The sequence below is a fragment of the Aythya ferina genome (assembly GCF_964211825.1).
Source record: "Aythya ferina genome assembly, chromosome: 3".
NCBI lineage: Eukaryota > Metazoa > Chordata > Aves > Anseriformes > Anatidae > Aythya > Aythya ferina.
In genome coordinates, this window is record NC_140298.1 from 71,546,770 (window position 1) to 71,569,936 (window position 23,167).

General features: G+C 44.9%; 2 protein-coding genes and 1 long non-coding RNA gene across 4 annotated transcripts; 1 reads left to right on the forward strand and 2 right to left on the reverse strand.

Annotated features, from left to right (window-relative positions):
- Positions 1–341: 341 nt before the first annotated feature.
- CD164 (CD164 molecule) lies at positions 342–10,894 on the reverse strand. Its single transcript, XM_084513880.1, has 6 exons — positions 10,677–10,894; positions 8,996–9,073; positions 7,529–7,600; positions 5,640–5,765; positions 4,339–4,416; positions 342–3,420 (listed from the first exon to the last, which is right to left on the reverse strand). The coding sequence occupies exons 1-6, from the start codon at positions 10,774–10,776 to the stop codon at positions 3,269–3,271; spliced, it is 606 nt and encodes a 201-aa protein (XP_084370006.1). The 5' UTR covers positions 10,777–10,894; the 3' UTR covers positions 342–3,268.
- Positions 10,895–14,692: 3,798 nt separating this feature from the next.
- Positions 14,693–21,271, forward strand: LOC311434243. The gene is made up of 4 exons (XR_014691337.1): positions 14,693–14,817; positions 17,074–17,154; positions 18,314–18,546; positions 19,676–21,271. It is a non-coding gene; the product is annotated as an uncharacterized lncRNA (long non-coding RNA).
- PPIL6 (peptidylprolyl isomerase like 6) lies at positions 14,778–22,175 on the reverse strand. Of its 2 annotated transcripts, XR_014691336.1 has the most exons (9): positions 21,526–22,175; positions 21,203–21,298; positions 20,610–20,798; positions 20,076–20,138; positions 19,783–19,930; positions 18,788–18,844; positions 16,804–16,939; positions 15,440–15,611; positions 14,778–14,868 (listed from the first exon to the last, which is right to left on the reverse strand). XR_014691336.1 is itself a non-coding variant. In XM_084514275.1 (8 exons), the coding sequence occupies exons 1-8, from the start codon at positions 21,607–21,609 to the stop codon at positions 15,500–15,502; spliced, it is 885 nt and encodes a 294-aa protein (XP_084370401.1). In that variant the 5' UTR covers positions 21,610–22,175; the 3' UTR covers positions 15,409–15,499. The 2 variants fall into 2 exon arrangements, 1 of the variants encoding a protein (XP_084370401.1); XM_084514275.1 differs by lacking the exon at positions 14,778–14,868 and having other exon boundaries at positions 15,409–15,611.
- Positions 22,176–23,167: the final 992 nt, after the last annotated feature.

The following is a 23,167-nucleotide window of genomic DNA, read 5'->3' on the forward strand; positions in this document are numbered from 1 at the left end:
GCACATTCAGCATTAGACTTACAGGTTGTCACAGGTGGAACATGTGACAAATACCTTGTTCTGACCCGACAGCCAAAGCACAACAGAGTTAATCTAACACAGCAAATTTCATCACCTAATTGAAAATTACTTTTCTGAGACAATTCTAAATCTGAATCTGTACTTTTGTACAAACCAAGTGCAAAGTTAACAACTTCGGAGAGCTAGATCAACTCTTCAAAGATTTTGTTTTCGCGCTTTCCCCAGTGTTTGACTGCTGTTGAAAACAGTTCTTATCTCCAGAAACTTGGCAGACTGTCCCCTCTGGGATTGCTCACATGAAAGAAAGTTTACAAGTAAAATTCCATTCAACAGCTTTTATTTATCAATTTGGTTTTGTGATTACAACTGTTTCAGTTTTCTTCCACTGAAGACAAAATAAACTTTTACAGCAACACTTGCAAAGAACATTCATAAGATAACAGCTTGATATTTGCACAATTGGCTTCGAGAAAAAGCCAGATAACTTGAAGAGTCACTACAGTTCAGTGCCTAAAATTGATTTAGGGGCAAATAAAACTACAGATCTATGAGCTACCTTCCACTTCAAAACACAAGGCCGAGAAGAACTGCAAGTTGTTACTTCGGGTTATTTGCTAGTACACAGCACAGAGTAGCCAATACTGCAACTTCGCCAAGGAGTAGTTTGCTTCTACAGTGAGGCAGCCAAGCACAGGGTGGAGACATACAACCCAGGCCCCCTCCCCACAGAGGGGAACAGGAAATGACCCCAGCTCCAACTCTGGAAGCTGTGGATTATACCTCGGCAGCAAGGCTAATGAGCAAGCAATGCGCAACGCAGGCCTTCCAGAACACAGCTGAGCTGACGCAGTACAAGCTCGAGTTTTTCAGACTGGTATCTGTACGTGTCAGAGATCCTGGGTTTCCTAAAGTCTTGGAAAGTAGCCACTGCTGGCACCAAGAAAAAAAAATTTAGTAACTAAGGCAAGGTATCCTTTCTACCCTTTTAAACAAAATCAGAGGCAAAAGATTAAGCAATTTTAAGGCACTTGAAAATTATTTTCATTTGCTTTATCAGCGTATTTTACAACCTAAATCAGAATCAGCATAGCTCATGAATAAGCATTTTAGCAACATATTACAAAGCAACAACTTTTTTTGGTGGCAACATCTTCCATGCTATGAAGTGTTCTGTAGCGTTTTTCTGCAAGTTTCCGAAAAGATAGCCCTTGGAGGCAAAAATATATATATATAACACACTACGAATACAGTTTGCTTTGCTGAGCTGAGGAGAACTCTGTCACACTTTAGGAGAGTATTTTGCTCACTTCAAAGCACAGAATACAAGCTCATGGATATCTTCTTAAACAAATAAAGGTAATAAAATAGTTCTGAGATAGGGAAAGGAGAGATTAAGTGATTTCACAATAAGGCCAAGGATATACCATCTAACCCACACACACTGTTGCTGGAAGCTGGCTGCTCACTTGTTTTAATAAACCTGAGCTGATTGTCTTAGGTTTGCTTAGAAAAACCACAAGCTCATGAACTCAAGGATACAGTACTGGTGAATAACCTTTGTATTTTGTAGTAATTTGAGTTTTCTATGCAGCACAACAGAAACAATGCCATTCAAACTAGAACATAAGAAAGCAACACCGTGCACTTAAGTGATCTGCAAATGAAGTGCACTTGATTTGCTTCGTGTCTAAGCTACACTGCCATGACTATTACCTGCATTAATGCTATCCTTTTGTTGCATTTCTGCCAAATTTAAGTCAGATCAGAGCTAGTAAGACAGTACTACAGATGATCAAGCAGTATCATGAAGAGCTACTCTCATGTGCTACACCCACTGTTTCATTTTATTTTTACTTCAGTTTTTCCTGTGGGGTTATCTTTGTGGGTCTTCAAGTAGGTCTACTTTGAAAATGACGTACCTTTGCTTACACTCAGATCACAGGGGTGATCCAGCCAAGGAGGGAAAAAAGAAAAAAAAGGAAAGAAAAGCATTTGGCTGAGTAAGTTTTCTTAACCAGTTTCCTGCAGGGTCAAACAAACCCGATACCAGGAATGAGGCTCATGGAAGATACAGCCCTGACACTACCAGGACTACAGCAATCCTGACTTGGATCAAATCAGCAGATCCTCTGACTACCCTTAATCGCTCCTGCAGCAAGCAGACACAGGAAGGTTTAAACACAAAAAAAAACTGAAATCAAGTTGCATTTGAATAAGGAAAGTCAGGATTTCCCCAAACACCAGTATTTCAAGTATAAATGGAAATCGTTGCCTTTTCACACAGGGAGTGAACTGTACTTTCTCTATCACTTCAGTTTTATGGTCTTTGCATGCCAGAACAAAAAGGTAAACGACTTACAGCTAGTTTGTAGCTGAACATTACTGTACCAAACTCCCTTCACCTGCAAACAAGGTCAGCAAGGGACAGTTATTCAATGCAGAAGATTTTGAAACTGGAATGCTTAAGTCACACATACTCCTTTCTCCTATATAAAACTAGTACCTACTAAATTTTATTTATCTTTGATAGGTGAGACACTTTTACAGCCTGCTAATTTTTAGTCTTTTAAGGCACTAATCTTCATTTCCCCTTTACGAGCATTATCCATACATCCCCTCTCCACCTTCAACATTATCTGGGAAGGGCATGGGATTTCTGTTTGGAATGCATTATTTTGTCAGGCAACCTTTTATTTTTTTACTGTTTTAAAAAAAAAAAAAAAAAGGGTTCTTTGTAGAAGTAGATAGTCTCATAGTGGAATCAATTTTGTTCACCTTTCTTGCAACAGGCTGTGCAAGCCACAAGCTAGAATAAATGGTATTTCACTCCCTGAAGTCAGTCACCAATAATTCACATCTTAATAAAACTGAAGGGACACTGTATCAAACGTTGATTAAATCAGCCTTCATAGGAAGTCATGAGATTGTCTACTTGAGACAGTGTTGCCACTGAGAAAGAGACTTTGAACATCTACATTTGGCATATCAAAAACAAAAGAAGTCCCACATCAGCAGCCATTAAAGAAAAGACAGCCATTAGAACCCATGCAGCATATTGCAAGTAATCCTGTTGGAGAGATTCATATTACCTCTTGCCAAGTATAATGGTGCAAAAATATTCTTTTGAAGTCTTCTCTTAGAAATTTAAAGGATATTATGAACTGCTGTCTTCCATGAGCAACAGAAAATATTTTGGTTCAGTGAACTACAGGTGTTGGGCTACTAGTCCATTATAAAGTGACAGGTCCTAAAGTGTGTGGTAGTTTCGGTCTTTTGACCTGCAGAATTTGTACAGAAAGAAAATAACGGCCTGCAGACCCAGAACAAGGACGATTCCACCGATGAAACTGGCAGCATCGAATGTAGACTTGCGTGAAGAAGGTGCAGGAGTCACAGTACCTGTCAAAGGACACAGAGCAGTTTGTGAGTGTACAATGCTTACAGCTTTACAGATTGTAGCGTTGGTGTGCTCCTGTTAAGATTACTCAGACAAAACATTTGAACACCAACAAAAACAAAATGTAAGAGTAAAGGTATGCCAGCAGCTGCATTTAGGTAAGTGATACTGAAATTTTAATTAAGCAATGTTTGTAAAAAAGATAGGGATATTTATAGCCAAGCTGCCTTGGACCTCAATACTGAGCAAGTCCCAGCTGGACATTATTTGTACTTCAAAAAGCCAAAAGTTTTCCTCCTTTCCATAGTGTAATATAGATATGGTCAGTCAAAACCTATTTTCCATTTTTTCCTGCTTGCTCTTTTTTTGCCTAAATTTGCATCATCTCTTATCTACTATATTTTACTCCAGAAATTTTACTTTAAGAACTCAACTGAAGTCAAAACCCATGAATCTAGAAGTAACAGCCATCTGCTGATGGCTAGTTTTAAAGAGCTTCACCTCGCTAGAGCTTTTAATGAAACAGCATGTTCAGGACTAATACCGAAATAAAATACTACAACTTACTTATTCCCACCACTGGATGCACCCCACTATACATACACTTTAAAGAAAGGTATCCCATGCTACAAGTGAAAAATAAAACATCTTCCAGAGGTAAGTCCTGCAGCTGAGTTTACAAATGACTTTCAGACATGCTATTAGAAGTGGCCAATTGATTTAGTTTGACCAACACATTTCTGACACTTAACATTTCACCAATGAGCCTTGCTGGTCGGGCTATTATCTTGCTACATACATACATATATATAACCTCAGCAAAATTAAATTTGGTACAACATTAAAAGTACCTTTCAAGGCAACACTAACACCAATTTCTAAGTGTTTTATGCTTCAGCTATATTACTAATAGCCATTACCTGGAGTACGGGTTGTTGTGACTGGAGTAGCGGTGGTTGAAGGCATAGGAGCATGTGTAGTTGCATTGGTGGTGTTAGCTGTTTGAGAGAAGAAAAATTCAGCACGTATCATAAGCTTCAAGAGCAAACTTTGTAAGTATTTAAGTTCTTAAATAAGTGATTTGCTTTGTTTCAGCAAGAATAGATTTTGATCTCAGACTATACCCCATCCAATTTACATGTTCAGCTGCATGGCATTAAGCCAAGTTTCCGCAACAAGGATTTATTTTTTTTAAACTTACAGCCTGACCATACCATTGTTATCCAAATATTTCAAGGCTCTCCGCAAATCAGAATAGTTTTTCACTTAGGCAGAAAACCCTTCTTTCAAATACTAACATAAATGTTATTTGAATAAGAATCAGGACAGCTGCCTCAAGACAACTGAATCTGCATCAAGGTCAAGGACTTTCACTGAGTGGCCTTTAGACTCAGTATTTATTGTATTTAAGTAATTAAATGCACTATCTCTAGACAGGAGATAAACACCAAAAAATGTTTCCCAAAACCACTAACTGCCAACATCATAATTGGAATATGAGAACACTTCACCTGTAGCTAAACTGTCTCCTAAAAGCTCTTCACTTAATATGGAAATCTGGCTCTCTGACCTTCCCCATCCCACGATTAGTATTACTAAAAATTAATGACTATTCCGCTCTGTACCTAGGACAAATGCCAACATCTGTTCATTTACTGATAGGTAATCATCACCCCTCTGTACATTAAGCTGTTATGAGTCTAATCAAGTACAGCTCTTGTTACCCCCCAGCTGCTTTAAGGATCAGATGCTTTTAAAGACAAGATCTTAAGAACCTGACTGTTAAGACAGCAGCGTGTGAAAGAACAGAAGCTTTTGGACTGGGCAACAAAAAGTCAGGCTCGTAAGAACCCATGATTTGTGGAAATGACTAATGTAATTCAAACAACTACCACTGAGCCAATTCTTAATTATATCGGAAGGAAAAAATTCTCTGTCATAGTTTATACAATCCACTTCTTCCAAGCCTTGGGACCATTCCTGTATTCCACGCCTCAGATGTTAAGCAGTCATGCTACTACAGTGAGCTGCAGAAAAAGCCCTTGTCCTTGTTTTCCTTCACTAAGCCCTAGCTTACTGCCATTCTATGTTGAACAGAGGCAATCCTAGCAAGGCATACTGCATTCTAATTGCCACTACAGTTTCCAGTTCAAGCAGCAGTTTACTAAGTGATCCTGTGCGTCCACTCATCACTTCACCGGGTCATGCTCCTTCATATTACCTATAGTAGGATGAGCTGTGATAGCAGAAGTTGTTGTGGTAGCATTGGAAGACTCTGTAGTAGAATTGGAAGGTGGTGTTGTGGTATTGGATGACGATGTAGTAGCGGGAGGAGCAGTTGTAAGAACTATGAAAGAATAAAAAGTTACATTAAAATCATCAGCAACAGTATTTAACAGAAGAACAGTAGCAGGCAGAGTTTTAGGGACTCTGAATTCTTCTGAAGTTCTGGTTTGTAATTTCTAGCCAGTTGAACTAACAATCTTGTGAACTAAGCACAAGTTGCATAAATGAGTACATGTAGACTTTGTCACAGGCAGTGCAATCAACCCAGTGCTCAGCCTGGGTGCAAATTAGAATGCAAGATCCCTGTTGACTACGGCAACTCAGGCTCCTCAAAGCAAACAGAAAGTAGAACAGCCCTCCTGGACAACCACAAACTGCGCAGGTTTTACACAACACAGAAGTAGGTAATCAGTACTGCTTCCTGACCTCACTGCTCAGAAAAGCAAACCTGACCTACCCAAGGTCAACCAGAAAGCAGAGTGGTTAGACAGCTGAAGCTGGGGGGATGGGAACTAGGACATCCTCAACAGTTTGACAGCCTCTGTTCTGAAGGCTGTGGCTAGTATAGGCGTAAAAAAAAAAAAAAAAACTAGCAGAAAAACCTGCAAAGCCTTCTACAATTTACTGTATTAACCGAGCTAATCCCACACGGACAGGACTTGATCACACTATGAACACTCAGACCTGAGCTTCCTGAGGGAATACCATTATGTCCAGAAGCCTTTAGAGCTCAGAGTCATTTAATATTTTTTGGCATCTTGAAGCAGTTTGGCATGGTGGGAAACCAGAGCAGCCTGATTTTAGAGAGACATCAGAATCTACGCCTGGCCTCAAGCCAGTTTAGCACCACCTTAATATACTTCCATGTCAACCCGCCGCAGAGGTAGTGCTGACCCAAGCCACTGGCTCATTAGGAGCTCCCATCCATCCACGTTAGTGATTGACATCACTAATTTAACTCTTCCATGGTGCCTATTAAAACCGAGCCCTTGCTTGTACAACAGGAGGAACCAGCCATAGCTGGGCAGCGGGGAGGAGGCTGGTGAGGAGAGCCTCCCTTCCCCAGCCACCTGTATCAGAGCCGACTGAGTTCGGCTGCCTTACAGCCAAGTGACCCAGGTACTCCTGCCCCTCAGCCTCACAGGACATGAGGTGAGGCACAGGACTACACTGCCACCGTACCCATTTACAGCCCCGCTGTCCACTGCTGGCTAACCCACACACAACACGAGGCCTGCTGTAACCATCACAGTCAAGCTATTTGGGATAAGCCACCTTCCAGCTACCGTGGGTAATGCAGAGTACCGGTACCATTTTAGAAACAATACCGAAGTTCAAGCCTGGCAGAATTACTTCTGACTGGCCACTGCCACCACAAGATAGCCTACAGGTATGTTTCTAAGTTTCCCCTTCCCATTTACTACTTCTCAGACAAAGCTGAGAATTTTACCATGTGAAAATTTTTGTTTAATATGAAACTTACTCTCTTGAGGATAGTGCTAAGCTCCTAAACAGGATAGGCTCCATCTAATAGGAAATTTCACCCATTTTAATACAAGAAAACAGGGCACTAGCTGAGGAGACATCTATTAAAATACATCAAGCTTCTTGAAACAACATCGGTAGCAGTTACTGAACATGTAATAGAATTGTGTATTTTTATGTCACATCATTGGTTTAAGCTGGAAGCAAAGGGCTTATTTACATACTCGTGCGAGCATATGTAAATTGTAGAAGTCATTAACAAAGGTCACCACGTTAAGGAGTTGCAGATGAGACTGCTTCACTTTAAACAACCTAGAAGCAAAATATCTAAGTACTTACGTGAACAATCTTCAATCATACATTCATTATACTTTGAGCTGTTTACTTCTGCTCTATTTACACAGGTATAGTCTGTCAGAAAAGGAAAGAACAAGTTCTAAATACTTTTTTTTATATTAAAAAAAAAAAAAAGCTCTGCTACTGTAGATATTCTTAAATGCTAATAAACTGTTCCCAGGATAAACTAAGTATCTTCTAGGTAGGATAACATTAAAACCACTTCAATATGCAGGACCTCAGTCTTATATTAAAAGTTACAGAAGTTTTCGTACATTCTTCCACTAGTTACTCTACTGCTCAACATTTAAGCACTATACATACTTGATTAAAGACCATTTTGCAGTAACAGTAGAGCCTGACACTTCCTTATAGCCTATAAAGATTCAGCAGTGTTTCTACTATTTGTTACACTTTTCAAGTTAAATATTTTGCTTCTCTGTGGAAACAGTATAGAATTCTTACTGTCTTAAATTCTCCACGCAAGCACAACTTAGTTCCACCTTTTCAATAGACCCATGACCTTGTAACTGTTTAAGACATCTGTTTCTTGTTCATTGTCTGCACTTTCCTCGACTCAGATTTATTCTCTGCCCTCAAAGAAGTTACTTCAAACACCTGAGAGATCTGCCTGCTGGTCAGACAGTATATGCAGTGCACCTTCCTGCAGGACGTTTGTACCGGACAAGTAACTTATAAATTCTTTTCATCAGTTCTGAACCATCCTCTGCATTCATACATACTCTATCCACAAGAACATTATTACAGCCAAGCCGTTCTGTTTTCTTATTCTACCTATATCCACCTCACAAAGTGTACACGATCCTCCTGAGGACTACTTCTGTAGCCTTCATATGCCTTTGTCAACAGCAGCTTTATCTCCTCTACAAGAGGTCACCTAGAAGTATTTACATCCACCTCCCCAACAATGTGGAAAACAAAGTTCTGACTGAGGCCAGCAAGTGCCCTGTATTCTTTTTGACTCTACTACGTCCCCTTCAGTGGGTTGCAACTCTTACTTTTAGGAACACTGCTCTTAGCTGATCTTATTTATGGATTCCTTTCCCTGACTGCATTTCAGTTCAGGCGCAGTGTCTGTGACCAGGTCTATGGCACAGCATCAAAAGGGGCCGCACCGGGATGCACCTGCATGTCACAGCCCGCTTGTGACCTGACCCCTTAACAATAAGCTCAAGTGACCAGTTTGTTCTGCTGACATTCTGGAAAACGTTAGCAGATTCAGATAGCAGCAGCAGATTCAGATCAGAAGCCTTACAAATCTGGGCTTATTCTGAACATTTTCAATTGTCTCACAGAAGAACTTCAAATTTACTGAATAACAGATACAAATTATGAATTCTTCCTCCATTAGGTTATCAAACAGAACAACGTATTTCCTGTAGTGAACATCAATACAGAAAAAATACATCTAGTTGGATTAAAGGATTTGCTTCATGTAGTCTTACTTACTTGTCTCTGCACACTTCACCCACTGGCAGTCATGTGTGTTGTTACATGAAACACAGGTAGAAAAGTTTCCACAGGTGTCTGAAAAGAAGAAACAGATAACTGGTTAGGTCAAAAGTAGCACTGTAAGAGAGCAACTTCACCCATGGAAACAGTCCTTAGGATGATATTTCCATTGATATTTCTCACGTATCAATGCCCTGGGTTAAGGCACAACCATTCTCACTGAACTAACTGCTCCTAAAAGCTGCAATTTGTGAATGTATCTGACGAGACAAATACATTTCCCTCCCAACACTACTGATACTCCAAAACCAGACCTCACATACACACTGAGAATATGCCTCAAATAATCTCTCATTATAGTCAACCTGGACAGACAACAGAAAATATACTGCTCTAATTGAAGCTACCAAAGTAGCTAATTGAAACCTCCCATGGCAAAAGCTTGGTTCCTTTTGATTATGGATCTGTTAATACAGCCAACTATGAAAAAAATAAATAAATAAGAGAGAATCCTGCAGTAGAAAGCAGCTGATTTAGGGGAAATAAAGACACCGGCTTCGAGGACTTCACATACAAGTGCACATAAAGGAAAGCAGAAACAGTAAATCTATCCCCATTTTGATCACAGCAGAAGCCAGCAACCCAACCAGTCGGGCTGCTTTTTTTAATGTCAATCTGAGCCACACATTGTCCTCTCGAAACCACAATGTCAACACGTCCAGCGTCTGGATCAAACAAATTCTCCCAATCTACAATTTCACTGCATTAGTTTTGAATAAGACTTAGTCACACGCTCATCGCATTCAGACAACACACGGCTCTTTGCACCACAGCCTCCAACACGTTCCACGCACATTTCCACCTCCTCCAGGCACCGATGGATGACCTCTCGCCTCTCTCTGCTCACCAGCGAAGGCAGCTTGGCTGTTTGTGGATTTTTGGCAATCGAAACAAGCAGATGATAACCAGAAAGGGATCGTCTCTCTGCCTTCAGTATTCTGGGGATTTGAATCATGCCTGAATGCTGCTGGACCTTCTGTTGGGTACGGCAGGATCGGGCTAGGAATCCCGGTGCTATTTCTTTATGCTTCTTAGAAGCAATGAGATGTAACAAGATCTTTGCCTGTTCGTTTCAGTGAGGGATATGACAGTCTTAGCACAATTAAGTGGCAAATGGTGCCACTTAAACCACTCCATTGGGTATACGGCCATTCCTCGCTACGAGCTCCCAGATCAAAGCCGCTTTTTTCCAGCTATCAGGCACAGCTTCGCGTCTGCCAAACAAACAACGTCCACCTTTGGGACCCCCTCGCTGGTTCTGACCGAGACCTGGCACAGCCCACAGGCTCATACCCGGCGCCTCAGGACCTCCAGTCTCCCTTCAAACCTCCCCAAACCCCCCCCGGGGAAGCACCCTGTGCCTTTCAGCACCCGCTAGGAAGCCTTCACGACACGGGGCCACCCCCGGGGGGCCGGGGCAGCCCTGAGGGGCCCCGCGGGCGGCCGAGCGCCCCACAGCGACCGGCACCGGGCGGGGAAGGGGAGGGGAGGAGGGGAAGAGGGGAGGGGAGGGGCTGCCCCGTCAGCAGCGGGGAGGGGAAGGGAAAGGAAGGGAAGGGAAAGGAAGGGAAGGGAAGGGGGGGAGAAAGAAGCGGGGGGGAGGGCGTGAGGCACTCACCAGCGGCCTCACGCGCCCAACGGCTCCGCGCGCCGCCCGCGGCCAGGCAGAGGGCGGCCAGCAAGAGGGCGGCCAGCGGGAGCGCGGCTCCCCGGCCCATGGCGGCGGCGCTTCCCTTCTTCCCTTCTCCTTTCCCTTCTCCTTCTCCTTTCCCTTCCTTCTTCTCTTGCCCTCAGCCCCGCCGCGCTCCGCTCCCGCCGCCGCCGCGCACCCTCTGAGCGCCGCCGCCGCCGCCGGGCCCCGCCTCGCCCCGGCCGCGTCACGCCCCGCCCGCCGTCAGGGGGCGGCCGTTGGGCGGGTAACGGCTGCCCCAACCGCCGCCGTGGCCCCCTCAGCCTGCCACAGGGCTTCTCGTCTCGCTGCTGAGATTTCTCCCCCTCTCCCCGTGTTGTTCTTCCCCCCCTCAGGCGCCGTTTGCCCTCTGCGAATAAAAAAAAGTCTGAAAAAATGGCTTGCGCGACGCCGACGCAGGCAGATGGTGGGAAGCCGAGGCGAAGAGATGTGGTGCTCCTCACGCAGGGGAGCCCGGCTGTGGTGCTGATCTAGGAAAAGTGCCGGCAGAGTGAAAGACGAAAAGATAAAATCGGGAAAATTCTCCCGTTCCTCTTAAGCATGAGCCGGGCTTGCGCACTACAGGGGAGGAGGCAGCCAAATAAACTTCTGGCTTAATCCTCCATTTTAGTGTCTTGCCAGAAGGTGCTGTATTGCCATGAGACCCATACAGCATCAGGAGCTTTCAGGCAGGTTACTGGGCAATGACTACAGGATTTGGGTTTGGGGTGGTCCTGTGTGGAGCCAGGGCTTGGACTCGATGATCCTCGTGGGTCCCCTCCAAGCGGGGATATTCTGTGATTCTGTGACTGCTGATAACATAATTTGGGTGAAGAAAGTTCTGTGCTGTCATCTGTCGGGGTGCGTAGGATGTCTCACGCTTTGCCTTTCTGTGAAGAAGCCTCACAGAGGAAACAGAAAAGCAAAAGAAACAGCAGACAAAATGAGTTTCGTGGTATAAAGGGGCACCTCCTAGATGGCGGGATGACCTGACACGTCTTGTGGGCTGTGAATTTTACGGCATTCCAACTCCTTTCAGGAAGGTAACAAAGGCAGAGAAGTCGCGCCACCTCAGCGACCTTTCGGTCTGCACATGCCGGTGTGACACAGCTCGGTTATTCCCTTGGTATGATTAGAGTTGCTGGCCCCTTAATGAGAAGAAATAATTTCCACATCCATTATTTAAATACCGTGTTTCTGTTATGGCTTTGACTCAGCAGCACGTAAAATAAGCTGTGGAGCAGCATAAATAGATATTGCAGCACTGCCGAAACGGCAGCTGAAGCCGGGAGTTCCTCATGGCTCCTGCACATCCCTTCTGGCCGTGCCACAGGGGTGCCTGTCCTGTTGGGACAAGGACCAAGGACCTGCTGGCATCCTGCCGGCCTTGATTCACTGGGTCAGTCCCTCGTAATTTCCCTAGGCATCAGGCGTTATTTGAACTCGCGTTTTTCCCTTTTTGCAGCTCTTGGGGGGGTTACGGTATTCAATGTATTTTCAACAGTGAATAATAGGGTGTTTGGTGTTATGAGTGGCAGGAGGACAGCAATCTTTTTAAACTGCAAGCAAACAGGATATATGCTAAGTGTGATTGTTAAAAGATGACTGATAAAAAATAGCGTGTACATATTTGGAAAACCAGAGAGAAAATGAAGTGAATGAAACCAAACAAACCCAAGACTACCAGCAGGGCAAGAATTACAGCTACAGCTTGTCTCCACAAGTGAGTGAAAATATGTCTGTCCTGTAATCCTGGGGGCTGGTGGCAATCCAAGTGAATGATAAATGTGGTTTGCCTGTTTTTTCTTAAAGTCAGCATCTCGGGACTTTGTTGAGGAATATGGTCAGCAGGATCACGGCAGTCGGGGTTGTTGTTGTTGGATTTAAAATACCAGACTCATCACTGTATTCATTTCTCGTTACGCCGTTATATACTTAGTGGTCAGTAAGGCATTTACCTCTGCTTTGAATGTCAGGACGCAAGCACTGTGTTACTGGAAACGTATGCAAAGCACTTGGCAGAAATGGATCAAGCCTAAGGGTCTGCAGATGTCCATTTTAGGGAAGCACATTTTAAATGTAGTGAATGCCCAGGAATCGCAGCGGATCGCCCTCTGCATCTGCTGGTGCTGGGCAAGACAATAATGACAGGGCTTTGAAGAGGTGCCAGGGGAGCCGACCGCAGTCTGGGATGGTGGCAATGAATAAAACAAAATGTAGCAGATAAACTGAAGGGAACATGTGTTTGTTTCAGTTTGCAAACATTTCTGTTTGTTTCAAAAGTGTTATCACACCTGCGTGGTTTTGACAGGGAAAATACAGCATCCAAAGTGGTTTTGGGGTACTTCATACCATTACAAATTGGTGCATTGTTGGAATCTGCAAAATGATTTTCTAACCTTTGTAACCTTTCAGAAATATTGCTGGTACTTTGACTCCCGTGCTCAGAGCCTGCTAACCTGAGCTAATCCTCGTGCAGAGAGGCGGGTAGGATTGCAAAACCTGCCGTGAAGGTGCACCCGATCAGGGCTGGATACAGCCCCATGGCACGTGCTTTGATTGAGGTTAACAAGATGAACAAGAGCCTTTCTTTACTGTTTCACTGTTCATCACCCAGAGCTCCTTAGGCGTATCCTACTTGCAGGAACTGGGGGACCAGAGCCAAAGGACACATTCTTTTAGGTGCCCTCCTCAATACTGGATGAAAGATTTTGCCACAATTTTTCTGGCAGAGTGTCCTTCCCGACCAATGCGAATACAGTAATTGTGGCTTGCCTGCAGGATCCTTACGCCTGAAATTCAAAACGTATCCTGTATGTCATGCATCCAGCCATCATGCTTTCTGTCAGGGCTCTGACCTTTGGCACGGGATCAGCTTTCTGATGCCTGACGCAATCAGGTGCTTGTCTGCCCTGCGGGATCCTGAACATTGCCCGTCTGTGGGGCGCGAGCTCCCGTGCCCTGCCTGCTGCTCTCAGCTCAGGCTGTTTGGACTCAAAGCACGCGCTGTAATTTCCTTACAAATCAAAGAATTGTCCTTTTAGAATTTTCTTCTATAACCTGCAGAATTAAAACTACTTTTCTAACTTTCATCTTCAAATATTTAAACAATTTAAAGTCCTTGCAAGAAATATGAACCACTAACCTGCATCCCAACACTGAGCTTTGAAGCCATATCTTTTTATAGCATTTTCTCTACTGCTTATGAAAAGTAATCTGTCAGGACATATATTGTTTTATGAAGAAAACACAACAGCATATTTTTGCCTTTGGCACAGAACTATGAAGTGAAAATAATTATTCTCTAGGCAGTTTAATTGATCTGAAATGTTCCTACAGAAGACTTGGTCCGTGTATAGATTTCAGAACTCTTTAGAAAATAAAAGGAGAAAATGTGTTGACAGCTCCTTAGCTAGCTGAAGACGTATACGTATATTTTAGGCTAAAGAATATTTTTGTTTGTACCATAGATAAAGAAAAATCTGAATTTCTTTGCTAAAATTAAGATGTTCGTTATACCCCCTCAGAGCATGTGGGATCACTCTAAGTCTACACCCTCTTAATGCATTAAGTTGAACACTGGGTAAGCGATTTGCTAAATTCATCCCAAGTTAGCAAAGAAACTTTGGCACATTGCTATTCCTGAAATCCACAGGCTTAAGCTCAGACAAAACTGGGCCCCTCCTAATGCTTTGCTAATTCCACCTTTCCCATCTTACGCTGGCCTTGTTTTGCAGATTTGAGTGGCTCACGCAGCAAGCTCAGCCCAGGAGCAAAGGTCACTCCCTCGGTACAGCCTCTTCGTGCTACTGGAAAGAAAGGTGAGAGGACGGTAGGCTGAGAGTGTCCGTGTATCTCACAGATTGCGTCTGCACCCCAGCCCTTATGACTGCCCCTTACTTTGCATTTCCCGTGCACTTCCTCGTGGCCTCTTTTTCCAGGCTGTGTTTTCATTTTCTTCTTTTAGTGCTTCTCTGCCATCCTCTGCTGGAGTCATCAGCACCCAGGCTCTGCTCCATTTGCCAGAGATGTCTTCTATGTGTGCAGTCCTCAACACCAGCAGTTGTGTATTAGAGATTTGCATCCATAGGTAACCTTAACATCTCCTGCTGTGCATTAACTTTATAAACAAGATTTTTCCCTGTTTTAGTGGGAAAAAAACATTTTTGGTTTTAACAAAATCTGTCAAAAACAATTACGTAAAACTTAAGCTTATTTTAACATTTCTGGTTTTAGCCTGATGCAGCTCAACCTGATTTCAAGGGTTATGTCAAGGGATTTTAGTTAAGAGTGGTCGGTGAAGGATCAAATGTATGGCTCTCAGAGAGGCCTCAATCCTGCAGACATTTTTTTCTCCTTTCCTCTAAGGGATGTGAGTTACCACATACGGGCTGCATCTTGTGTCAGCGCTGTGCAGGGCATTGGTGCCCCGCTGTGCGTGGAGGTTGCAGTAGAGGCAGAATTTGGCAAAGATGGGTCAGCTTTATCCATCTGGGTGCATACACATCTGTCCACCTGCACTTTACCCACTGTATCATCATATTTTAACACCATTATTCATGAACCAGGGGCTGGCACTGGGACATGTCCACAAGTCTTTCCCTATACGTGTGTAAAAGTGCTCTTAACAGCCTATGAACACTTTTTAAAGTCAAAATAACAATCCCAGAACATTCTCATGTACAAAGAAGTGCTTTTATTCTTATCGTAACTGAAAGCCTGAGCAGGAAACAGTGCTCTATCTCACTGCGCGCAGGGAAACCAACTGTTGATCATGGCTGGAAGGTCCCACAGTCCAAAATTTTGCAGTCCACTGTAGGCCTTTCTTTGTACGTCGGTATGGCTTCCAGTCGCTGGAGAACCTCCGTGCCCTCAATCACCTGCCTGTGGTAGGGAAAAAGACCTGTGAGCTGCTGTCACTGCCCGAGCAGCATCCCCTCTGCAGCTGCTGTGGGGCTGTAACAGAACCAAGCAGGCTCTGCTCTTTTTTTGCCATGGGGTAGCAAATGCCATTGGCTCTTGATTGAATGGTTGCCAATTGGTGTTGTAGGAGATAAGAAAATACTATGAGTTTGCACAGTTGCATTTATTTCAAGAAATAAGCCTTGTACCCAGCTGCAAAATACTTTTGAGGAGAAAGAAGTGAAAAAAATGTGCTAAATGTTGGCAGTGACAGTTATGGGAAGAGTCTCCCTGAGAAATACCTTTCATTTCCTCCCTTCACAGTGCCAACCTGCACCCTGTGTTCTGCAACCTTTGCTGTTTTCAAGATCTTTTCAAAAGTCTTAGATAAGCAACAGAACAAATCATCCAAACTTTTCCTCTGTTTTCAAAGTGAGATGGCCAGAAGAGAAAATGTTTTCCAGTGTACATATACGTTAATTAAGAGCTTGTCCTGTAGAGATTAGCCTTGTAACAGGGGTCAGTTATGCTCGAGGATTCTGCACCTTCCAGATTACACAGAGCCAGTGGAGAGGCAGGAACTCGAGGTAAACACCATGGGTTAGAAATCTGTCCAGCCAGCCATCCTGCTTGGTTTGTTCTCTGCAGGTTTGGCACTCATGTTTTTCACATCCTCCCAGAACGCTATCCATCGTGCAACTACATGGAAGCTGTACTGTAAATTTCTCTCTCTGTGGCAATACATGCATATTTTACGCTCCTATGCCTAGCAAGCTGCTCGGAGTAATTATCTTCCTTATTACATTTTGGAAATCGTAAAAATCCCACCAGGGCCAGCCCTGTGCGTTAACCTACTGAGACAAGCATTTGCTCAAACAATTTCTCTCAGCTCCTGTGGGCAGAGCGGAGGCTGGAGGCTTTGCTCAACGCCTCCGTGCCCGTCAGGTCACACCTTCAGCTGACACTGAGCTATGCAGGCTCCGATTTGTAGCCAGGGCAGAGACATGGAACGAGGGGGTTACCTCAAATCTGACGTATCCATCCTCCCCCTGGCCAGAGACATCCATGTTGCAGCTTTAGGGACTCAGTGGACCTCCCTCCAGGGCAGCAGTGTCCCACAGAACTAGGGCAACCTCCTGCACGCTGCAGCAGGTGCAGACTCGTGCATACATACCCAAAGGCCACGCACTTTTTGTCCAGGTAGGGAGCTGGCTGGAGGGTGATGTAGAACTGGGAGCTGTTGCTGTGGCGGCCCTTGTTGGCCATCCCGAGGACTCCTCTTCCCTTGTGACGGATGGTGAAGTTTTCATCTGGGGAAAGAGTTCAGGGATGAGAGGCAGCACTTGTGCTGCTTCCTTCCTCTGCTGCGCTTCATTTCCAGCTCCCACGACCTCCCATGTCTTTCTTCCCCGCTCACACTTTCCTTTTTCCTTTTCCCCCAAAGGTCCCTCAAGTTTCATGTGAATAAAGTCTGGTGTGAATCAATAGCCTTCCAACGGACAGCTGGGGATGGAGAGGTGACAGGGTGAGCAGAAGCTGTACTTCGATTTGTGGGATGGCAGCAAGGGCTGGATGCTTCTTCCATGGACAGGAGCCCGGCAAGGAGGTGGGGCAGGGGAGCACCGATCCTGACCTTCTCCACTGCTCATCTCCTGCCTGGTCACACCGAGTGATCCAGGGCTCCATGAAAACCTCAACAAGCTTGAAACTGTAGAAATGTTTAGATTGTAAAATTGATTTTGGGGGGATCGTTTTTACCCTGTTGGAGTGCCCTTCTGAGAAGCTGATTCACAAAAATGGTAATGAAATGTTAACTGAAGAGTTACTCCCCGAGTGCTGACTCGTGGTTCGCAGAATGACTTCAGCAGTCTAATTTTGGAGCGGGATGCTCTGCGCTCTGTGCTGCTTCGATCCAAATGATTCTCTGTAATTACCTCAGGGCTCTGAGCTCATTACAGTAAAACATAGCCGCGTCCCTTTAATTTCAGCAAGCGTTGCAGTGAATGGAGGTGTGCCAAGTGCCCAGTTTCACAGAACAGAGTTTCGCCATCTGACAGAGGCATCTGTCACTGTTTGCAGATATCGAAGATATTTGTCCTCTGTCCTCTGTGTAAACAGGGTGGCGGGAAGCACTTGGAAAGCAACCTAAGCCTTAAAATAGACGGGCGTACCCGAGTGAACACCTTGCTGGAGGATGAAAAGCTATGGGCAACTTTGAAATGTTAAGGAGAAAGAGCAGGGCTCTGGGCAGTGGTGGTCAAACCCGCCAGGCTTCCCGCTTCCAGCCTGCCTTGGCTCAGTCCGTGGTCTCGAGGTGAAAGTGGGCTCTTCATTGCCTTTGGAAATAAAGTTTTCAGCTACTCTTGGCACTTCTGATCTCACTGTTGGCTGCTGCCCAGCCTGCTCGAATATAACATTGGTTGTGACATTGGCAGAAAGCAAACTTTTACATAAGAGAACATAAATCATTTTCAGAAGCGCTTCAACTGCCCTAAAACATCTTTATGGGCAGCATTTAATCCAAACGGAGTATCCCAAGCGCCTATGTCAATTATATGGGTGGTTTTTCTTAAATAGTGCATGTCATAATGTCCTTTTTTCTTTACATCTCATTACTTTCTATCAGCATGGGGGGACATTTATTGTTAAACTCACTCATGCCTGTCATTTCTCGACTTTCACAGCTTTATGGACCTTCTGCACGTCGTCGGATTCAGAAGTAACTCTGCATCCCACCGCAGTCACAGAACTGACAGCAGCACTGCCTGCGGTGTGCCCAAGCCTTAAAAGCTGCCTGAGGTCCAGGAAATCTGGAGATAAAGCCAACTCACTTCCATTACTTTAAACACATTTGAACGAGTGGTATCAGCAGCCTGGAGATCTGCAGCTAACCCACTTCTAAAGTCCTTCCACAAGGGTGAGTATTCATGTTTGAAGCAGGCAGGCGGGTGAATCTCAGCCCTAACTTTGTCAGGGAAAAGGGACAGGTGGAGCTGAGCACCCAGCATCAGAGGAGTGGGCCAAGACTGCAAGTCAGTGCCTAAAACTGAAGTGTCTCACTGAAAAAAAAAATCAAATTATTTCCTCCGGGGAAATGAAACAACGTGATTTTTGCTTAAATTTGCTATTTGCACAGTAAGGTAATTAAGGAAACATACCTTCAAAGGTGGGACCATAGATTGACTCTCCTCCGTCTCCTTTCCCAGTGACTATGTCTGTAGGGCAGACAGAATGAGCAGTAAGAGGCCGGGTGTAGCACAGGCAGGATTTGGGGTTGTCTGAGCAGCTCCAGCAGAGCTCGGAGACATGGGTTCCCCGTCCACTGGGGAAACAACTGCACAGACCTTTCTCTTTTCATACCAACATTTTAACAGACTTTTGGAAATGTTTCATGAGTCACTGCATCAGCCGAGGATGGGACAGGTTGGGAGAAGGGCATCTGTCAGAGAGAACGGGGTTAGAACAAGGAAGGAGGAAAAGGCAGCTGTGATGATATGGCAGCTTAAGGCTGCTCACGTGCTTGAGAAAGAAGTATAGTGAAAGAGAAATTCCCATTGGGACAGATTTCTGACAGGTGAGACAGTAATTTTAGGTTGGTTTTGTGGACTGCGTAGATACCTGCTTAGATGTTTGTGGAATGTACGAAGTTCATCTTCAAAGTATAAACTTAAAATGGATTTGAACACTCGTGTTTAGAGTAGGCAAGGCAAACACAGGAAAGAAATACAGGTAGGTAAAGACAGATGAAAGACCAACGGGGAGTAATGAAGGCAACCTCTCCTGACACAGCTCACTATCTGGCCCTCTGAGCCTTGGCTAAATGCCTCTGGAAGTTAATCTCCCCATAAAACAAGTAACGTGTTTTCCTGTGGACATTCTTAGTGTTTTAAGGTTTCAATTAGTTTTCGAAGATATTTGGAAAAAGTCTTGGATAATTAAAAGAACAAATTATCTACACTTTTTATCTATTTAGAAAGTAAGATGGCTAAAAAAAAAGAAAATGTTTTCAGTTTTTCATATGTATTGATTAAGAGCTTGTCCTGCAGAGGCTAGCTTTTTGTTTGGTTATGTCTTCTTGGACTGGAACCCATTCAGATCATCCCATCCTACCTCTGCCGTGACCCAGATTTATTCGGGCTGTTTGGAAACACACCTCCTCCTTGGATCCACCCGTTCTTTAGCAGCCGATGAAAACAGGAATTTTTGTAAGTCAGCTCTCGACCGCTGTAAGGAGACGTCACTCCTCCAACACACAGAGCACGGAAATTCTCACAGGTTTTGGGGCACACATCAGAAAAGAGCTGCAAAGTGAGTGTGAGAGGAGAAACGGGAAATTCAGAACCGATGCCAACTGGTCGGATTTTGGACCCCCCCTCCTTTGGCAAATGAAACCACCACATTTGCTATCTTTGCTCTTTGCTTTTGCTGTTCTTCACAGCAACATACCTCAAACAGAAGCGTCCCGACGGGCTGCTCATCAATGGCTAAGTCCAGGTACACAAACACGTGCTGTTTGGACACAAAAAACAAATCCAGTGAGATGAAGGCCAGCTTTCAGTGCAGCTCTCACTTTCTAACACATCTCAGCACCCAGCAGCCCAGTGAGAGCCATCTCAGCGGGATTGCTGGTACAGAACAGTACTTCTATTGCTTTGTGTAAGCAAACAAAAAAGTAGAGGACGTTTCACTCTGTTCTGGGCAGAAATAACCCTAGCAGTGTGCTAAAGCAAATCCTGGGCAGGGCCCACTTCTTCGCCTTGCCCTTGTCCACACGCCTGTGGCAGCCTGTACGGTAAGAGCAGGACAAATGAATCAGCAGCAATGCCCGTCCCACCACCCCACCACGAGGCACGTTTCTTGCTCTGTGCCCCCCGTTCTCAAATCTGCACGGAATCTGTGCGGCATCCTCTGTGTTTTATCTGATAACGCGTACAGCTGGCCACACACCTCGCGCTCTTCCTGTAAACCCGTGCTACTTGCCTGGCTGTTCTTCAGGTGCTTGGTGTAGCAATCCTCAGAGATGGCCTGATAAAGCACCTCGGGCCTAAAATCGCGGTAGTCCCACCGGTGGAGGGCCCACCTGAGCAGCTCCTTCTCGTCCCCCAGCAGCCGCCCGTCAACGAAGCACATCACGCGGGAGGCGTAGGCCCACACCTCACCCCGCAGTTCCTGCGTTGCAGAGGGGTTAAAGCCTCAAGGAATCATTTCCACCTTGAGTGAAGAAGCGACGGGTAACACTGCACCACTGCTCGGGTGGCCTGTGCTCTTTTTATGCTTTCTCTGGTTTTAAAACCACAAAGCTGGCCAACCCAACGGGTCTGCTCCCTGGGTTTTGGTGAGGTGCGCTGATGTTGCACACAGCTCAGCGGCTGCTGCCTGCGTGCTCCTCTGCCCTCATCCCCCAGGGATTTCCCCAGGGCCACCCAGCACCTTCTGAGCAGCACTGACAGACACAGCCAAGCCTTGAGGGCCCTGCTTATCTTACCAGCCTGAAGTTGTCAAACAAGGGGCCCACGAGCCAAGACCTACTCTCAATTATAGAGGCGCAGGTGTCTGTTAGTAATGAGAGTTACCTTCTTTTTCTCCTGTAAATATTCGTGCCATGCAAATTCTAATAAAGGACATATTACAGGATCCGCAAACTTGCTTGGAAACTTCAGCTTCAGTGCCTAGATTTTCCAGATATGGGGAAAAAAGAAATGCTTACGAGCAGTTTAATACCCCTCCACCCTGTCCTATCCTGCAAGAAGCTGCTTGTACTTCCCTGCAGCCTCCGCCACGTGTTAACCCAGTAACCGCACCACTCCCCTCCTGCCTTTGGCACCTGCAGAAGCAGGCACCCGGCACCTGCCCGCGGATGTTGTGGGGTTTATTTCTTCCCCTCCCTGCCGCTCACCTCAGCTGCGCACTTGGCCACGTGGAAAGCCGGGTCCTGGAGCAGCCCCGTCACCGCCACCGCCACCAGCTGCCTGCAGGCCATGGCGCCCCTTCGTCAACACAGCCCGGTGCCACGGCAACCCGGCCACGCACCTCCTGCTGCGGGTACAACATGTTCGTAGCATGCATGCATCGCACGTAACCGTACAGCTCCCCCCAGCTCTTTGCGTGACGCGCCTTGCGGTGACACGGCGGGACGTTGTTCCCCGTGGTGAATGCAGCCCGGCACGGTGACAAAGCAGTTCTGGAGGGGTCACAGCTATCACAGCAAAGCTTTCTGCCGCCCCAGCAGGTTTGCTCCCTTTTTTCTGCTGAAGCATCCTGTGTAAAAGCGGCTTTGTGGGATGGCTGCGGGTTCAGCGAGGGTCGCTGCCAGCTCACCTGAGTCGGGTCACTTCGCTTACAGTCTCTGAGCAACGTGGATTTTAGCAGACACTTTTATGAGACAGGACAAAACTTGGTGGTGTCTAAGGTCAGAGATTCATGGCACCGCAGAACAACAGAACAGTCTGCAAGTCCCCAGAGGAAACACATCCTCAGCACATCAAAATCTGACTACTGATGAGACAGCTGTAATTTTCACGCAGAAGAAAACCATGACAGAACAAACCTATGTTAAACACAACAAGGAATTACATTCATTTCTTTTCTTAGTAACAACGCACGTTTGTATTTACGTTTTTTGGAACTGTTTATCCAAGTGGCTTCATGAAGTGCTACACTTGTTCATAACCCCAGGGGCAGAACCACAAAAGCTTGGAGCCTCGCAGCTCAGTAGTTCTGAACCGCGCTGGGAGCTTCCCAGAAGTTAAGCCTGTTTGCAAACTGAGACCTATTCTTACAGAGAGAGTTATTGCCCACCTTTTTCTTTTCTTTTCACTTTTTTTTTTTTTTTTTTAGTTTTCATTTAGGCGTGACAAACGCATTTTGCAAGGCACTGACGTGACGCTTCATCACAAGTCATTTTTGCTGTGCTCTCTACTTTTACCGCATGATGTAGTTTAGCACAGAGATAAGGCTGTGGGAAATAAATCATGTCTCCACTAGAAAAAAAAAAAAAAAAAAAAAAAAAAAGCATTTTTGACATATTAAAATCCCATCTGAGATGAAGCAGTTTTAATTTGTGTATACACAAATTAAATGGGGTGGCAAAGAACAAGCCTAGGTGTAACTCTATCTAACCACAACCAGACAGCACATTAAACTCCACCTACTTTTTCAACACTGTGGCCAAAGGAAGGTGAGGAAAACCCTTTCCCTCCTCTCCAGGCTGCCATAGCCTCTGCAGCTTGTGACAAGCAGAGCCTAATTTTAGTAGCATGACCGTATGGCTTCTGCTCTGGCCAGAAAATTATATAGCAACCTTATAGAGATTCATTTTTCTTAAAATAAATAAATAAATAAATAAATAATATATATATATATATATACATACAAACATATAGCTTATTCTTTTTTTACTGATAATTTCTAGATGTGCAAATTCTTACTGCCACTGTGGGCAAGAAGGAATTAGCTACAGACAAGCTGCTAATAGTCAGCTAATAGCCAATGAAAACCAATGGTCAAAGAAAAAAATGCAGCAAGGAAAACCAAAAAAA

Excerpts from the sequence above, each read along its gene's own strand:
- PPIL6 (XM_084514275.1), bottom strand. The coding sequence starts at position 21,609 with ATGGCCTGCAGGCAGCTGGTGGCGGTGGCGGTGACGGGGCTGCTCCAG. Across the intron at positions 19,931-20,075 it reads TCGGGACGCTTCTGTTTGAG|CTCTTTTCTGATGTGTGCCC; the intron begins GTATGTTGCTGT and ends CTCACTTTGCAG. Across the intron at positions 18,845-19,782 it reads CGGGTGGATCCAAGGAGGAG|ACATAGTCACTGGGAAAGGA; the intron begins GTGTGTTTCCAA and ends TCTGCCCTACAG.
- CD164 (XM_084513880.1), bottom strand. The coding sequence starts at position 10,776 with ATGGGCCGGGGAGCCGCGCTCCCGCTGGCCGCCCTCTTGCTGGCCGCC. Across the intron at positions 9,074-10,676 it reads TTGGGCGCGTGAGGCCGCTG|ACACCTGTGGAAACTTTTCT; the intron begins GTGAGTGCCTCA and ends TCTTCTTTTCAG. Across the intron at positions 5,766-7,528 it reads TATGATTGAAGATTGTTCAC|TTCTTACAACTGCTCCTCCC; the intron begins GTAAGTACTTAG and ends ATTCTTTCATAG.